This window comes from Erpetoichthys calabaricus, chromosome 5, assembly GCF_900747795.2.
Source record: "Erpetoichthys calabaricus chromosome 5, fErpCal1.3, whole genome shotgun sequence".
In the NCBI taxonomy this organism is placed as follows: Eukaryota; Metazoa; Chordata; class Cladistia; order Polypteriformes; family Polypteridae; genus Erpetoichthys; species Erpetoichthys calabaricus.
This window is the reverse complement of record NC_041398.2, coordinates 108,497,817-108,516,679: the sequence shown is the minus strand read 5'-3', so window position 1 is coordinate 108,516,679 and position 18,863 is coordinate 108,497,817. Positions and strand designations below refer to the sequence as shown.

The following is an 18,863-nucleotide window of genomic DNA, read 5'->3' as shown; positions in this document are numbered from 1 at the left end:
CATATGGGGAAGCTGTCGGGACCATAAAGATACTTTGTTGTAATGAAAATTTCGTTGTAAAGATATTCGTTGTAACGGAATTTTACCTGTATATATATGTGGTTGAATAGTTTACTGTCAAATAATGCAAAGAGTACGCGACACGTGTTTCGCCCTAATTCTGGGCTCATCAGGCGTACACACTCACTGCACTCCCCTCTCGGGGAATCGAACCTCGGACGTCAGCGTGTGGTTCGTTTATTTGACAGAATGTAGATTGGGGTAGTTACATTCATGGCATTCGTAGTCTGAATCACAATCTGATTGTATGGGTGGTTACCTACCAGGTAACGCTTGTGGTTGGTCTGCAAGTCGGCAAACATCCGCCATGGTGCCCACTTTCAGTTGGGAGAAGCAGATCATAGAATGGTTGAATAGTTTACTGTCAAATAATGCAAAGAGTACGCGACACGTGTTTCGCCCTAATTCTGGGCTCATCAGGCATACACACTCACTGCACCCCACTCTCGGGGAATCGAACCTCGGACGTCAGCGCTAGAGGCGAAGCCTCTTATGTTGCGCTACTGTGTGTGGTTCATTTATTTGACAGCATGTAGATTGGGGTAATTACATTCGTGGCATTCGTAGTCTGAATCACAATCTGATTGTATGGGTGGTTATCTTAAACGTATCCTTTAATTGTATCCTAATAATGATAACTACCAGCAAATGTTACGAGTACACAGTCATTTTCCTTCTAATGTATGTCATTGTTTGAATTACTGGTCTTTTATTTTGCAGGATTCATATTCTTTAATATTACCTTTCTAGATAGATCAGTGTCCTTAGAAGGACGGCTTCTTAGTGTTACCACATTATTTTGACAAGTTCAAAATTTGTACAATTGTGGCATTTGAATGATGGAATTGGTATTGTTGGTGACTCATAAAGAGGCTGATGCTACTTGCCAGTGCTGTTAAGTAGCCATTTCTTTGATGTTGCTGTCCCCACCGACCACTTCTATTTCCTCACAAAGGCACACAAACTCTTTGAAACAGCAGTATGGCCTTCTCTTCGCAGAGCCAGTGTAAAAAGAACCCATCAGTAAGGGGTCTTCAGTGCTGTGTTGTCAGGTGGTACAGCAGGCATGTCCTACACTGTCACATGGTGCAGCAAATACTGTACCTGTGTGCATTTATCAGTCCATTATATGTGGTCAATTAAACCTTGTTGTGTGAAGCTACAGATATACTGGTCTCTTGACTGTCTTTCTTACTGACGCTGCCACTGGCATTCTCAACCTCAAGGCTCTCTCCTCAACTGCTCTGAAATCCCACTACAATTTGTCTCATACTTTGCCCCCACCATCTTCTCTACCTCACCATGCTCACCTGAGGTCAGTGGCAACAAGATCTGCCACACTTTCTACAGCTCCTTAAGACGATCCAAGCTAATCCCTTCTGAAGCTCTACCAGCAGTCACACACCCAGGCCAAAGGATGTTGGCTTATGAAGAAGCAGTGGTGGAATTGCAGAGGTAATATTCTGTCACCTGCTCTGCTTCCTGATGCTTCAACCAGAATTCCAGGTTCTGGATCTCTGCCTTGAAAATCACGTCATGATTGAAAACATGGACATAACAAGCTTATACTGCTTTATTTAAATATTAAATATGTCTTTAAATGTAAATCTGTTGCTGACCTCTCTCTGATGTTCTGTACTGCCATCTTCAAGCCTGCTATTTTAACTAAGCCTGAAGTTATTGTGTGTGTTTCAGGAGGGGTGTTGTTGTTGTATATTATAATAGTTCTGTTTTTCTTGAGCTTCTGTAAAGTCTTAAATTTTCCCTTGGGGACAAATAAAGCACCATCTACTCACAATAACACCTTAAAAGCAGTAACACAATACAGCAGTATCAGCATGCAAACTAATGTATATACTGATTCTAAATATTTGCATTTTCAGGAGTATGTATTTTATTGTTTTTCTTTTAAACTTTTATATTTCCAGAGGTACCACTTAGCACATTCAGAATTTCATGCCTTCGTTAGTCTCCTTGAGAGCATAGTTCCATGGTATTCTGCTACAAACTGACACTGATCTATAAATAACATTAACAGATGAAGTCATGAAGGTATCGTAACACTATGCCTGATTCATCCTCTAAGTGATTACAAAATGGATCATCAAAAGAGTTACTATGAAAGAGTAAGTGGCATTGTGTATGGTCAGTATTACTCACTTTTATAAATATAAAAAACACAAAAAAGGAAGTGCCTCAATACTCTTAATTATATAATACACAACATCAAAACAGCATACAATCTTCATAAGATATTCAGTTTAATTCAACAAACTGTAACAGGGAAACTTTTACAAGTTCTGTAATTAAGACTAAAGAAATGGGCAATTCAGAAAAAGATCCAAAATATCCCTCATATGAAAAGGTGATAACATTTTAATTTAAGTGTTTATACTTTATAACACCTGGCTGTGGCAGATAGAGGGTCATTTCTGGACAGCGTGTCTGCCTGGGAGGTTGCAAACCAGGATCCCGAGTTGTTTCGTTATGTAGTGGGTGCGGCAACGCACTGTACCAGTGTATGCTCCCCAACTTGACTTGACTTGACTTGTTTATACCTGCCTTAAAATGAGTGAGTCAGGAGGAATTTTTCTGAGAAATTTAAGTCTAAAAATACTAATTAATTAGTTTAATTCCTATTTATTCATCTTCTTGTATGTTTTGGATGAGGGTCATAAAGTAATAGGCTGAGGAAGGCTGAATGGATTGTCTGTGTCAGTTTCCACCTCCACCTGCAGAGTTTTCAGCTTCTCCAAGGCCATCCAACAGATATGGTCTTGGTGGTTGCATTCAAGCTTCTATTTCATTCTGATCTTATCACTTACTATTTTGAGCATTAAGATGGTGATGTTATTGCTTTCAGTGCCATTTTAACTTTTTCCAACACAGACACGGTCATACAATACTTTAATTATTGGTGTTGTGACACTTAGTGTGGCCACATGAATCTTATTGAATGATGCCCTTATCTCAGTATCCTCATTTTATATCTAAAAAAACCCTCAACTTTAAATAGCGGTAGTTAGGGATAAGGAACCTAGTGTAAAATGGTAGCAGAATTTTCAAGCTTTGAAACTCTCTTTTGACTTCTTGACATTTATTTTTGGTTTTGGTAAAAGATTTCATTTTGGTCTCCTGGCTCTGACTTTGCCCATTGTTGCCCTTGTTTTCACATCATTTTGAACTTCATAGTTTGGTCAAATTCTTCATTCTCCTTGTGGTAAATTAGTTTTGAAATATCTATAATACTAAGTGATGATTGAATTCTCCAGGGGCATCATGTATAAACGGTGCGTACGTACAAAAATGTTGCGTACTCCTGTTTCCACGCTCACATCGCGATGTATAAAACCTAAACTTGGCATAAAGCCACGCATATTTTCATGCTAGCTCAAACCCTGGCATATGCAAGTTCTCCGCTCAGTTTTGCAAACTGGCAGCCAGTGTGGTTTCCCTTTCTTTTTTAGATCCACATCCCTGATGCGGCTTTATCAAATACACTGAAATTAACCGCATATTGTTTATTAGTTTATGGCATCTGATTGTGATTAATCCATAACAATATAATGATCCATGGAATGGCCAAACTATTCCAAATACCATAGCTGCTTTAGCGTTGCTACTCTCAAGTATTTATCCCACTGTATCTGAGTGTGGAATCACAGCTCTACAGCAGCTGATCGAAAGAGAATTATCAGAATACAGCATCAAGCACACACTGCCTCAGCCATGCGCAGTGTCTATTGAACTGCTCTCAAACGGCAAACGCTTCAGAGCCTTTCCTGTATGGACATCGCAATTCAGAAACAGTTTCATCCCAAGAACTATAAATGCACTCAATCAGTCTATCAAGTGCTCCTTGTAGAACTGTTTGTACTTATTAGTACAATCACCTCACTGTAAACTTGCAATACACTTATAATATTGCACAACCTGAGCCACTTTATAAAGAGCGTATTTACATATGATGACGATATCATTTTTAAGATGCAATGCAGCAAAATATTTTTATTACATTATACAGATAAAATTTAACATCATTTAAATAATCTATATTGTTAATAATTAAACATGTGAGGACACGGTGTCGCAGCGCTAGCAAGGAGTTGGCGACCTGTTCAGGGATTGTTCCTGCCTCGTGCTGTATTTTTGCTGGGACTGGCATGACCCTAGATGGATAGATGAATGGAATAATTAAACATGTACTACGAAGATATTTCAATGTTCCTTAAAAGTTTTGAAGAATCGGTGTTCTAAGCTTACAAATGGCTTAATGTCTATTACAGAGCTGATTGTGTGGTGATTGGGTTCTTCGAGAAAAAAAAGGAAGGACAGGAATTGGAGGTTAGTATGTTTGAAAGAGACAGTACTGCTGCAATAAATTATTTCATCAAAGGTCACGCACGGCACAGCAAGCATCTTGCGGGAGGCAGGGACGGGGGGCCAGCTCGTCACTATCACTGCGCCACCGTGTTCCCATGTTTAATAACACGCTTTAACTCCTATCATCATGAAAATGATATCAAGTATACATGTCAGCATTTTAATTATTCAGAGAGCAGTAATATTATGAATGTAATAAATTCTGTGTCCTGTCAGAGGAAGAGAAAGCCCGTTTAAGAAGCACATAGTGATTCACACACATAGAAGAACACATACAATACAAAGCATTTAACGTGTTACTTTAGTTATGATGGTATTTGAGAAACTAGCAAATTAAACGATTTAAAGATGAAGTTTATGATGTTCTACTTTAATGACAAAATAAACTACGTGATTAAAGTGGAAATTTTGAGATTAAAGTTGACATTTCGAGCTTTTTTCCCCACTGTGTCCCTATTTTGTTTTCTTTTCTCTGTACCCTAATAAGCTTTCATATGACACTCAGATGACTTTGATATCTGATAACTTTTTTTATTTCGGGCACTGTACAACTTTGCGAACATGAGCTTTTGATTTTCTCCGACACTGTGTCACTTGATCAACTTCCTTTTGTTGTTTATACCACTGTTAAAACCAACAAATAGCACATTTTTCCTTGCCTCCACTTGGTATTCACTGAAATTCTTCTATTTTCCCTCGTGCTTTTGCCATTGCCTTTTCACATATTTATATTGATTTGCATATTCAAAATAGCATGATTCTGGGAGGAGTTTGTGAGTGGCGGCAGGTGAGTGCACGTGCAATACTTTTCACGCTTACTAGGATTAATGAAGCGGAAGTATGTGGAAGTTGGCGTTCACACAGATTTATGCATCTGGATTTTTTTGAGCATACACACATTTCCGCTTTTGTCCGTACACCATGTTTTAGTGTGAATTCTACGCACGCTGTTCTTTATACAGCCTCCAGTTAATCCAAAATGCGGCTGCGAGAATTATTACAAGAACAAGAAAATACGAACACATAACTCCAGTTCTTAAATCCTTACACTGGCTCCCGGTTAAGTTCAGGGCAGATTTCAAAATCCTTCTTTTAACATATAAATCATTAAATGGTCGAGGTCCGGCTTACTTGTCTGAACTTATCATGACTTACAAACCAGAGCGCACATTAAGATCTCAAGATGCCGGTCTGCTTATGATTCCAAGGATTAATAAAATAACAGTGGGGGGTCGAGCTTTTAGTTACAGGGCCCCTAAACTGTGGAATGGTCTGCCTGCTACTATAAGAGATGCCCCTTCGGTCTCAGCTTTTAAATCCCGGCTGAAGACTCACTACTTCAGTTTAGCATATCCTGACTAGAGCTGCTGATTAACTGTACAGACTGCATCTCTGTTGTTAGTCATTAGCACTTAAACATAAGTAACATGACAGTTATAATTGTATACTAACCCTCACTTATTCTGTTTTTCTTCTCGGTACTCAAATGTGGCACTTGGTGCCATGGCCCACCTGCCAAGTTGTTTTGCCTGCCTAAGGAAAAGTCATCCCAGATGGAGGATCGCAGGAATCGTGGGAGAGAGGGGTCCTTTCATCGGATTGGCTGGCCCAGCACTGTTTCAGCTGTGGAATGGCCAAATGGGGGAGGCAGCTTGAAGGATGAGGTCTCCAGGACTCTATACAAATACAAATCTTATTATGGGATATATCATTTACTGTTTAATTCTACTCTGTACTTCTAAAATTTCTATATTTTTTTTTATTTCTTACTATATTGAGAAATTGTTCTGTGTACTATACTGTATTGTATTGTATTGTATTGTATTGACCCCCTTCTTTTGACACCCACTGCACGCCCAATCTACCTGGAAAGGGGTCTCTCTTTGAACTGCCTTTCCCAAGGTTTCTTCCATTTTTCCCTACTAGGTTTTTTTTTGGGAGTTTTTCCTTGTCTTCTTAGAGAGTCAAGGCTGGGGGGCTGTCAAGAGGCAGGGCCTGTTAAAGCCCATTGCGGCACTTCCTGTGTGATTTTGGGCTATACAAAAATAAACTGTATTGTATTGTATTGTATTGTTATGGCCCCAGGTAATTTTGTGCCTGTTGCTGGGTCTCCGCTCCATGTTCTAAGTTTTGCAAATCTTGCATTGGAGGAGTTCAGGGGGCTCCCTACATAGATCAAATAATGCCCACCAACTCTTCTTGACCTGTACCTTTAATGGCTGACCTCTGAGGTCCTCCTGCATTTGAAAACTCCTCACCATTACACACACAGCAAGCCTACAGTCTGATTCAGGAACCTAATTTCAGCCATTTGTAACTACAATCTCAAATCTTTCATTCACCATCCAAACATTATACACCATAGGTTGCGATGGGGATAGAGATTAAATGACAAATCAAAAATCTGACCAATTGCTTCACCAATAGTTTCCAATACAAACCTACAGTTCTGTAACAATGCGGTGGTCACCGTCCTTATCGTTTTCAATCATTTTCTATAAAAAGAAATTTTTAAACTGTTTATAGTTAGGCAGATATTCTTTATAACCTGTAGAGATCAAGCCACTCTTTTATAGGGGAAAATGTGACAAAAGAGTCCGCAAATGAACGGATATTAATTAAAGAAAATAGATATCTGAATTTAAGGACAGGTTAACAATACGTTGATAGACAATGTAAGTTTCCTTTCAGAAGAAATATCAGTTATAAATAAAATAAATTCATTTATGAATGATCTAAAGTGCAAGTGCTGTACCTGTTGGAATCTTTAGCAAATAAAGAATGAGATTTCCGCAGACAAACAGTAATAAACCAAGACCCATACTAAGTTACTATTTGCATACTTCTCATCAGACTTTCTGACATTTTAATAGCTTTACCAGGGTGTGACCTTTCTCCTCTGTTATAAACTCAACATAGAGACAGTTGTCTTAACTGTTGTGTAAACACACACTTTTTAACATTTGCAGTTTAGAATGAAACGTGCCATAATTTAGTTGTTGATGTATTTAACAGGTTGATTGAGTCTCTTGTGTACCGTGATATTCCAAAATCTGAAGAAATCACTGCTCATTTTAGAAGAAACACTAGAAACACTATTCAACCAAAAGTTACAATAATTTAAGTCCAGATGGTAAAGTTTACAGAGTTGTTTGAATGTTTTAAATATTTAGAAAATCATACACTCAAAAGCTTGCAACCTTTTGTTACACACCGGTGCCTCTTTTTTATTGCTGTTATTAAATGTTAATTGTACCTTTCTGGTCCTTTTCTATAGAAGCTGAAATGTACCATTTTTAATTTATGTACTGTTTATCTGGTGTGGAAATGTTAGCATTATAAACCAACATATGATAGTAAAAATCGAGTTTAATGTTACTCAGAGCAGTTTAAAATTGGGAGATTAAGTATCCATGTTCACTACGACAGTATATATAGTATATGTATTATATATGAAAATATTTTGGATTGTTGAGTTTGCCATGATGTCTTGTGAAGCTTAAATTACCTGGGATATTAAAATTTAAATGAACTGAAGTTAAAGGCACATCCCCTGAAATATGCATAATGGTACTTTGGAAGCAGCATGGAAAGATCATATGAGGTCACCAATAATCACAGTCAGTCATAGAGATTGGGATTAATAAATTTATGCATAAGATCAACAGCAGAGGACTGAAAACAGAAAATTATCATAATTGAAAGGTGATGTATTCATTATGCTTGGTCTGAGTACAGACTATTGTAGCAGCTTTGAGTAGGACCACTATCAAGAAAAGAACTCATGTAATCCAAGAAAGAGGTATTGAATGTGTGGCAGAGTATTTCTGCATCAAACAAGGTGAAATCTTTCTCAAAGCAAAGGACGAATCATTAAAAAAAAGTTCTACATGTTTTTTAATATATGAAAAGACCTTTTGGATATAGCAAGTGATATGACTTTCACAAACAGAGACAGAGTTCCTCTTTTACACTAATGTGTAGTTCTGTAATAATCATTTCCTTACTCTATGGCTATTCCTCTTCTTTCAGATGGAAACTGCTATGTCAACTAAATTTGATATATTTATTATAATACAGTGAATGAATAATGAATACCATAGTAGAAAGAAATGTGGTTTCAGTATAGATTTTTGGTACAGGATAAACAACAGTGCAAAGAGTAATTTATGAAATATCGTTAACATCTGTTCATTACACTAATGAGTAGTTTTCAAACCTGGTCCTTGCAGCCCAAGAGTTGGCTGCTCTGCAACTGACCTTTTTACAACCTAATTAAAAACACTAATGATTATGATAATAGCCAAAAACTGAAGATAGGAACACAACATTTACTCAGGCCAGCATAAATAGGATGACACAAATGTGCTTATAGGCACTATGAAGAAGTGGCTAGCTTTCTGGAATCAATGCAGTATAAATACAATGCAGGGTATCTATCTATCTATCTAGGCTAAACGTGTGCTAAGTGAGTCGTTTGAGTCTTTTGTGGGGACTGATTCAAGACATATGGAGAGAATGGATGTTAAACACCTTATGACCTGTTTTCTGCTTTTGTCCCTGGAGCAGAGGAGATAGTTGCCAATGCGGACCAATGATGTTACTTAAACCTTGCCTCCAACTCCACCTGTCCTTGAACCAGGCTATACTGTAAGACCAGTAAAAGAAAGTTTAGGTTAGGTAAGAGACCAGCGCAGTGGGCAACACATTGGTGTCATCAACAGCATGTTTTTTCTCAAATCTTGAGAATTTTTTTACATATATTTGTTTGCCTAATAGAACTCAGATGGGATTCTTTCCCATCAAGGACAACAAACCTTTGTGTCTCTTATTATTTTCCTACAGCATATATGTCTTAAGAATTTAATGAAATTTGGAAATAACACGACAACAGGTAATTAATTTAATGAACTGCATTCCTGACCAATCTCTTAGATTCATCTCAGTCAACTTATGCAATGCTGTACAAATTCTTTTTAGATTTTTTTCTGCATGAATCCTTGAACACAAGGATTGATGTCACACAGGCAGAATTTCACTGGTCATTGTTTGGCAAGTGTAATCTGAAAAACATTTCATATAAATTGTTGAAATTATTTAATGATTTAAAGTTCTAGTAAATTGAAGGCAAAATGGATGATCTGAAAAACATGTCTAGTATCTGTGGAGACAAACTTGAAACCACTGCTGGGTGGCTCTGGAATACTTCAGTATACAGTCATATGAAAAAGTTTGGGAACCCCTCTTAATTCTTTGGATTTTTGTTTATCATTTGCTGAGCTTTCAAAGTAGCAACTTCCTTTTAATATATGACATGCCTTATGGAAACAGTAGTATTTCAGCAGTGACATTAAGTTTATTGGATTAACAGAAAATATGCAATATGCATCATAACAAAATTAGACAGGTGCATAAATTTGGGCACCCCCACAAAGATATTACATCAATACTTAGTTGAGCCTCCTTTTGCAAATATAACAGCCTCTAGATGCCTCCTATAGCCTTTGATGAGTGTCTGGATTCTCGATGGAGGTATTTTTGACCATTCTTCCATACAAAATCTCTCCAGTTCAGTTAAATTTGATGGCTGCCGAGCATAGGCAGCCTGCTTCAAATCAATCCATTGATTTTCGATGATATTTAAGTCAGGGGACTATGATGGCCATTCCAGAACATTGTACTTCTCCCTCTGCATGAATGCCTTTGTAGATTTCAAAGTGTGTTTTGGGTCATTGTGTTGTTGGAATATCCAACCCCTGCGTAAGTTCAACTTTGTGGCTGATGCTTGAACATTATCCTGAAGAATTTGTTGATACTGGGTTGAATTCATCCGACCCTCGACTTTAACAAGGGCCCCAGTCCCTGAACTAGCCAACCTCCACCATATTTGACAGTAGGTAGCAGTGGAATGCGGTGTTCAACTTCTGCCATGCAAAGCTCTTTTTGTTATGACCAAATAACTCAATTTTTGTCTCATCATTCTAAAGCACTTTGTTCCAAAATGAATTTGGCTTGTCTAAATGAGCATTTGCATACAACAAGCAACTCTGTTTGTGGCGTGAGTGCAGAAAGGGCTTCTTTCTCATCACCTTGTGATACAGATATTCTTTGTGCAAATTGCAGTGAATTGTAGAATGATGTACAGATACACCATCTGCAGAAAGATGTTCTTGCAGGTCTTTGGAGGTGATCTGTGGGTTGTCTGTAACCATTCTCACAATCCTTCGCATATGCCGCTCCTGTATTTTTCTTGGCCTGCCAGACCTGGGTTTAACAGCAACTGTGTCTGTGGCCTTTTATTTCCTGATTACATTCTTTACAGTTGAAACTGACATTTAAACCTCTGAGACAGCTTTTTGTAGCCTTCCCTTAAACCATGATACTGAACAATCTTTGTTTTCAGATCTTTTGAGAGTTGCTTTGAGGATCCCATGTTGTCACTCCTCAGAGAAGAATCAAAGGGAAGCACAACTTGCAATTGACCACCTTAAATACCTTTTCTCATGACTGGACACACCTGTCTATCATGTTCAAGGCTTAACGAGCTAATCCAACCAATATCGTGTTGCAAGTAATCAGTATTGAGCAGTTACATGCATTCAAATCAGCAAAATTACAAGGGTACCCAAATATTTGCACAGCCAATTTTTCAAATTTGATTTAATTTCATACAACTAAATACTGCTTCACTAAAAATCTTTGTTCGGACACCACCCCAGTACTCAGATGTTCCTAGGAAATGAAAGACATACCACTGTTATCTTTTTTGTTGAGAGTAGAGTAAATTATTATGAAGGCTGAGAGAGGTTCCCAAACTTTTCCATATGGCAGTATTCTCTATGAAGTGTACTATAGATTAAATTGTGTTTATAAATGTAAGACGTCTTTTTTGGTGAAATGAATAAGAGAAAAATGAATAGGATTTAAAAGCTTAATTGGGGTGTTCATTTTCCAAACCTACATTAAGCTTACTGCTTACTAACATACCATTAGAAAAATGACAGAAACAAATACCACACACTAAATGCCATTTAGTTAATATGGTCATTAAGCTTGCAATTGTTTTTAGCTTTCCTAGCATGTTCAAAAAATGATTTATGTTTTGAATTAATCATACTTATGGCTGTTTTCATTGCCTTAATTAATCATCAACATATGCATAACATTTTCCATGTAATGCATATATAATTTTTTATTACTGCTTATCTTTTGATTTAGTGTGAAAAACATATTATTTGTGTTAGAATGTGTAAAAATAATGCACCAGTGCTATCAAGTAGTGGCACTTGACTGGCAAAACAAGTGAAGAGTGTAGAGCAGTGATTAATAGTACCCTGTGTCACAGAAAAATACAGGTGGTGTGATTTTATTTGAAGGTATTAAATTTAATAAAAAAGGTCATTTACACTCTAACAACATGACTGACATTTTAAGTGGTAATTTTTGTTATGACATATTCTGTGGATGTATAAAGAATAATTAAAGGTGTTCACAAACTGGCAACATAATGGATCAGATCATTAATTTATTATTATGAAGTTGTTCCTTTAGTACTGAATGCCTGTCAGTTTTATTCCTATTCTTTTATTCAAAATGATCAAAACTGTCAGTTATAGCATACTGTAACTAATTAGAACCCTGCCACACCTGTTCCACTCTCACTCACTACTTGTTTCTTTGAAATTAAAGCTACGTTTACCAACAGAATCATGAAAAATGCTAAGTACCTAGCGCATCAATTTGGATTGGATTAGTTGGCTTCAGCACAGCCCTGTGACTAACTGCTTTTTATTTATTCAACGCAAGGGAAATCAGTTTCAGAAATCCCCCAATTTATTTATTTTTTTGCAGCAGATTCTTTGCAGTGAAATTGGCAAAAGAAAAGTAGTCTGTTAAAAAACATTTCCCTATTGGCTAAAACAGATGCATCATGCTACCTAAAAAGGTGCACCAAAAAAAACAAAGACAAAGTAAGACTGCATACACTTGGATACTGTGTTAGAAATTCAGCATTGTTGTTAATTTAGAGTCAACTACAGTGAACTATATTGTAAGACTTTTAGACATGTACTGTATATCCCCTTATTCATTCCTTTACATTCCTTTTATCCATTTTTAGATAGATATACTATTAAGTATATATGTTTTGGACGTGCTCTGTCTCTAGGTATGTCAGAGGACTGGGACTTTGTGAAGTGGGGTCCAGCCTTATGTGGGGAGGCAAAATGGGGGGGTGGGGTGATAAAGGGGGGAGAGAGAAAGAGAGCAAGCTATATCTAATCTATCCTTTTAATCCTTATAATTTTAATTACCAATGTAACAATAGGCTGCATAGCAATAACTCGTGGGAAAATTGGAAATTAAAGTTAAAGCTGTCTCACTTCCAGTTAAGACTATAAAATGACATCAAAAATTCAGAATCAATGTCTCCATGATGGGGCAGTTAACTTTGTGAGCTGGAATGTTAAAGGCCTGATTCACGAATTAAAGAGAAAGAAAGTATTCGCTCACCTAACAGGTCTAAACGCTAAAATAGTTTTTTTGCAGGAGACCCGCTTACTAAGCAAGGATCAGTTAAGGCTGCAAAAAGACAGATGTTACATTCCAGCTTTACAAAGAAAACTAGAGGTGTGGGAATTCTCATACATACAGTAGAACAGTCTCATTTGTAGCATCAGATGTAGTATCTGATCCTGAAGGGAGATATGTGATTGTCATGGGCAATTTATTTAACTGTAAAGTGATTCTGATAAATGTTTATGCACCCAAAGTCGATGATAGGGAATTCATGCAAAATGTATTTACATCCATTCCTAACATGAACACTCATAAAATTATAATGGCTGGGAACTTTAATTGTGTTTTAAATCCACTCTTAGATAGGTCTCCTGTCACAGGTGTGATGACATCTAACACTGCAAAGACAATTACACAGTTTTTAACTGACCACAACTTATCAGACCCCTGGAGGTTTCTAAACCCAAACTCAAGAACATATTCCTTCTACTCACCAGTGCATCATTGCTACTCAAGAACTGATTATTTCTTTATAGATAGCAATTTCTTGCCTACAATTAAATTTTGCAAGTATGACGCTATTTTTATTTCCAACCATGCCCCTCTGATCTTGGAGCTAAAATCATTATACCCCACATACCCATCTCGCAGATGGCGCCTTAACCCTCTTTTATTAGCAGACGAGAACTGCACAGAATTTATATCCAAACAAATCAGCTTCTTCCTAGAGACAAACACGCCCACAGAGGTTTCTGCAGGAACACTCTGGGAAACTCTAAAGGCCTTCTTAAGAGGACAGATTATTTCATTTGTTTCCCACAGAAATAAATTAGAAACCAAGAAAATATCAGAGCTAAGAAGCGAAATTACTAGAATAGATGAAGAACAAGCCAGGCGTCCAAGCGAAGCTCTCCACAGGAAAAGGCAGGCCCTGCACACAGAACTTAACATCTTAACAACTAAAGAAACTGAACAACTTATTTATAAGTCTAGACATCATTACTATGAACACGGAAAAAAAGCTAATAAGCTCTTAGCTCAACAAATCCACAAGCAAGAAGTTCGCAATGCAATCCCAGCAATCACCAACACGAATGGATATAAAATCATTGACCATAAAAATATAATGCACACATTTAGAGACTACTATAAATCCTTATATTCTACTGAGTTTAAAGAAGACAACACACAATCTAATGCATTTCTGGATGCATTACAGATACCAGAAATAGATACTCTTAGTGCAGAGGAATTGGATAAACCTTTGGCACTATCAGAACTACTAGATGCTATAAAGTCACTTCAAAGTGGGAAAGCAACAGGCCCTGATGGCTACCCTGTCGAATTTTATAAGAAATTCTCCACTCAGCTAGCTCTCCTATTATTAGCAACATTTACAGAAGCTTGAGACAATCAAATTCTACCGCAAACTTTTTGCCAAGCATTAAAGCATCACTGTCTTTCCTAAACAAAATAAGGACTTATTACAATGTGCATCATACAAACAGACATTATTTCACTTCTGAATAATGATGTTAAGATACCAGCAAAGTCAAACACCCCAGAGATATTATTATCGTTGGATGCAGAAAAAGCATTTGACATGATTGAAAGGAACTACCTTTTCACTACATTAGAGAAATTTGGGTTTAGCCCGAACATTTGTGCATTGATCAAACTATTGTATACCAATCCAGAAGCTTCAGTTTGTATTAATAACATTAATTCAGACTACTTTAAACTAGAACGTGGTACCAGACAAGGATGCCCCTTTTCACCACTACTTTTTGCAATCACCATTGAGCCACTGGCAGTTCACTGTCAAAATGCTTATCAGATAAAGGGGATTATCAGAGAAGGACTTGAACAGAAAATTTCTTTATATGTAGATGATATGGTACTGTATATATCAGACCCACAAAATACTGTACTTGCAGTCTTAACAGCACTTACAAAATTTTAAAAGATCTCTGGTCTCAGAATTAATTTGAATAAAAGTGTGCTCTTTCCAGTGAGTTCACAAGCATACAATATTAGATTGGACACCTTCCCTTTTATTATTGCAGATCAGTTTAAATACCTAGGGGTAAATATCACAAGTAAACATAAAGCTCTTTATCAATAAAATTTTGCTGTCTGTATGGAAAAAATTAAGCAAGACCTGGATAGATGGTCAACCCTTCATCTCACTCTAGCCGGAAGAATTAACATTGTTAAGATGAATATCCTTCCTAAACTTCTTTTTTTATTTCAAAACATTCCAATATATATCAATAAATCATTTTTTAAACAGTTAGATTCAACAATAACCTCATTCATTTGGAACTCAAAACACCCACGTATTCAGAGAGCGACCCTGAAAAGACCTAAGGCAGAAGGTGGTATGGCTCTACCCAACTTTCAGTTTTATTACTAGGCAGCAAACATACAAGCTATAAAACCCTGGACACAAATAAATGAACATACAAAGGCTTGGTGGGCAATAGAAATAAAATCCTGCAGTACTTCTTTATATTCCCTGCTCTGCTCTCCAATAAATGCAAGTTACCGCCAATATACTAATAACCCAATTGTGCTTCACTCACTCAGAATATGGAACCAATGTAGAAAGCATTTTAAGATGGAGAATCTTTTATCTGTGACACCTCTGCATGAGAACCACCTTTTTCAACCTTCGGAAACATATGCAGTTTTTAATATCTGGAAAACATTTGGGATTAAATTACTTAGAGATCTTTATATAGACAACATCTTTGCATCCTATGAACAATTACGTTCAAAATTCAACCTCCCAGCTACACATTTCTTTCACTATCTTCAAATTAGAAATTTTGTTAAACAGAAATTGCCCGATTTTCCACACCTTGCACCCTCCACAGTGCTGGAAAAAATACTGCTCAATGCCGAGGAATTAAACACCATTTCCGCATTATATAAAATCCTATTAGAGTCCCTACCTTTCAAAGATCCAAGAGGACATTGGGAAGAAGATCTCTTAATCAATATATCAGAAAAGGAGTGGAAGGTAACAAAGCAGAGAATTCACTCGAGCTCTATATGCACAAAGCACAGAATTATTCAACTAAAAGTTATGTATCGAGCTCATCTCTCTCGCTTAAAACTGTCCAAAATGTTTCCAGGGCAAGATCCAACCTGCGAACGCTGCAACCAAGCTCCTGCCTCACTGGGTCACATGTTCTGGGTCTGCACCAAATTAACATCATTTTGGACAAAAATTTTTAAGTGCCTTTCAGACAGCCTTGGGGTCATAATCCCTCCTAACCCATTAACAGCTGTGTTTGGTGTTCTTCCAGACGGACTTGAAGTGGAAAAGGACAAGCAAACGGTGATTGCATTCACTACACTTTTGGCACGCAGACTCATTCTGTTAAATTGGAAGAATCCTAACTCTCCTCTGATAAGTCAGTGGGAAACCGATGTTTTATATTATTTGCAATTGGAAAAAATCAAATTCTCAGTTAGAGGATCTGTACAAAATTTTTTCAAAACCTGGCAGGATCTGATCAATAATATTTTAGAATAAGAGAAATAACCATTACCGCATTTAACTCCCTTCTCTATCTCTTATTTACATATATATTTATTTCTCCCTTTCCTTTGCTTAATGTTGTCTTATTAAAAAGCCCTAAGCAATTCTCCTTTAGCTAAGCTCTCCTTCTCAGGGGTGGGGTTTGATTTGTTTTTAATTTGTTTGGTTATAAATTGATCTGTTTGTATGGAATGATTACAATACAAATTAATAAAATATAAAAAAAAAACCAAAAAAAAAAAACCATCAAGTCTAGTTTTAAAAGTCCCTAAATTCCTACAGTCCACAACCTGGTAGCTTATTCCAAGTGTCTGTAGTTCTCTGTGTAAAGAAAAACTTCCTAATGTTTATGCGAAATGGATCATTAACAAGTTTCCATCTGAACGCATTTTAAAATAACAGTCTCAATCCACTGTACTAATTTCCTTCATAATTTTAAACACTTCAATCATCACTCTTAATATCAGTCCATTCTGATAAGGTCCCTTCGCACCATTAACCCTCTGCTTCCTGTGTCTGAGCCAATTTTGCACCCATCTACAAACATCCCCCTGAACTCCCACTTTTTTAGTTTGATGTCCAACCTCTCATGTTGCAACAGTGCTACTAAATAAGAACTGCATCTCCCGGCAGTCCTGTCTGGGGCTGCTGGGGTCAAAGGTGGTCAAAGGAGGTTAAAAGGAGGGCAGATGGCAAAAGAAAAAAAAAATGTTTTGTTGTTGTACGTGGTGTGTTGCATTTCTCTGTCATTCTGCCTGATGTTTAACTGAACCATATTTAATCGTTGTGTCCTGGACTGTATTCGTTTGTTGGGGTCTGGTTTGTCTGTCTACCTGTGTTCTGAGGACTGCGTTTGGATTTCATTTGCTTTCCCGGAAGAAAAGGAGCACTCCTGAACAATTCATCCGACTTCATCCTTTCAGCAACTACCGATAGGACTGTGTTTTCCTTCACCCTTTCAACCTACAGATTGCTGGACTTAATTTTTTCACCTTCCATTTTTCATCCGGTTTGGTTTTCATGGACTTTGCTGTGTGGTGTTTGCGTATATATGTTAAATGTAATATTACACCTTTGACGGTGTGAATCTTAGCAGCCCCTGACCGCTACAGATTTTGGCAAGCCGGGTAGGAGCTAGGGTTATTTACTTTCCCTTCTAGCTGACTTTACATACACCCCTTTCAGAAGCATGTCTGTTGTAAGCGCAGTGCAGGGCGAGGAGCTTGAACTGAGTGGACCGCTGGTTGATGTGTGTCCGCTGCCTAGGCCACGTCACGTTACGGTCAGAGCCCCTCCCGAGGAGGAGTTGAGCCTGCTGGATTCCTTGTGTGTCTCCAGTCCGGAGCAGCCTGAGACCGGCGAGGGACGGCTTCTGCATGGCCTGACACTGCGCCTAGAACAGCTAGAGACGTGGGTGGATGACATCGCCCGCAGTTTTCTCAATCGAGATGAAACCATCCATGATCTCATCGATGCCACGGCTGCCCGAGTTTCCGGTGAGGCAGTTGTGAGGGTGCAGCATCTGGAACAGTCCTTCGCGAAGTGTGTGCAGAGCCTGGAAGCCAATATGAGAGGGGAGATCAGGAGGCAGGTGCAGGAAAGCTGGCGTGCCGTCACGCAGCCACTGGGGCAGTCGACTCCTTTAGCGAGAGTGGGGAACAACTGGGGACAGTCGTCCTTGTTCGTTGCGATGCTGCGGATGGAGTTCCCTAGGCTGGCCCCTCAGTGTGCACCCACGGGCATTGTCGACTTTGTAGAGGAGGTCGACTTGTTCGTGGAATTGCATCCTCTGAGTGGAGCCGAGCTGCGGGGATTCCTGAACGCGGCACTCAGCAGGCCGGCGCGCTCTTGGTGGTTTGCTGAGCGGCACGAGTGTAATACCTGGGCGGAGTTTCGCTCTGCCTTCCTGAAAGCATTCCTCTCAGATGAATACCAAGTTCTGTTGGAAGAAAAGCTCTGGACCTTTGTACAAAAGCCATCGCAGAGTCTCAGGGACTTTGTCTTTGAATTCCGTGCGTTGTGCCTGAAGTGGCGATCTGACACGTGTGAGGAAGAGATATTGCAACGTGTCTTTGATGCATGTGACCCTTGGGTGGCAGCTACTCTGAGGGGGGTCGTGAAGTCAGTTGATGAGTTGGTGAAGGTGGGGTCCCGAGTGGAAAAGGACTGGGCAGCTATCAGGATTAGTGGGTCTGCCCTGTCCCAAACCACGAGGAAAGGCCCCAGTGGATCCCCATGCCGATCTCACCCTGGTGCAAGCCACCTTGCCCCTCTTAGTGGTGCCCGTACAAGTGCGAGGTGTCACTGGAGAGGCAGTCGTAGATACAGGGAGCACTTATACCGTTATGAAATA

The 18,863-nt window shown here is 38.4% G+C and overlaps 1 protein-coding gene across 1 annotated transcript in view; it reads right to left on the bottom strand.

The window, feature by feature from the left end:
• The window catches only part of gabrg1 (gamma-aminobutyric acid type A receptor subunit gamma1), an 80,984-nt gene extending 63,475 nt beyond the window's left edge, over nucleotides 1–17,509 (bottom strand). The window contains exon 1 of the mRNA XM_028803095.2: nucleotides 17,478–17,509. Coding sequence (XP_028658928.2) covers nucleotides 17,478–17,509 — 32 coding nt within the window. The remainder of the gene's footprint in view (nucleotides 1–17,477) is intronic.
• Nucleotides 17,510–18,863: the final 1,354 nt, after the last annotated feature.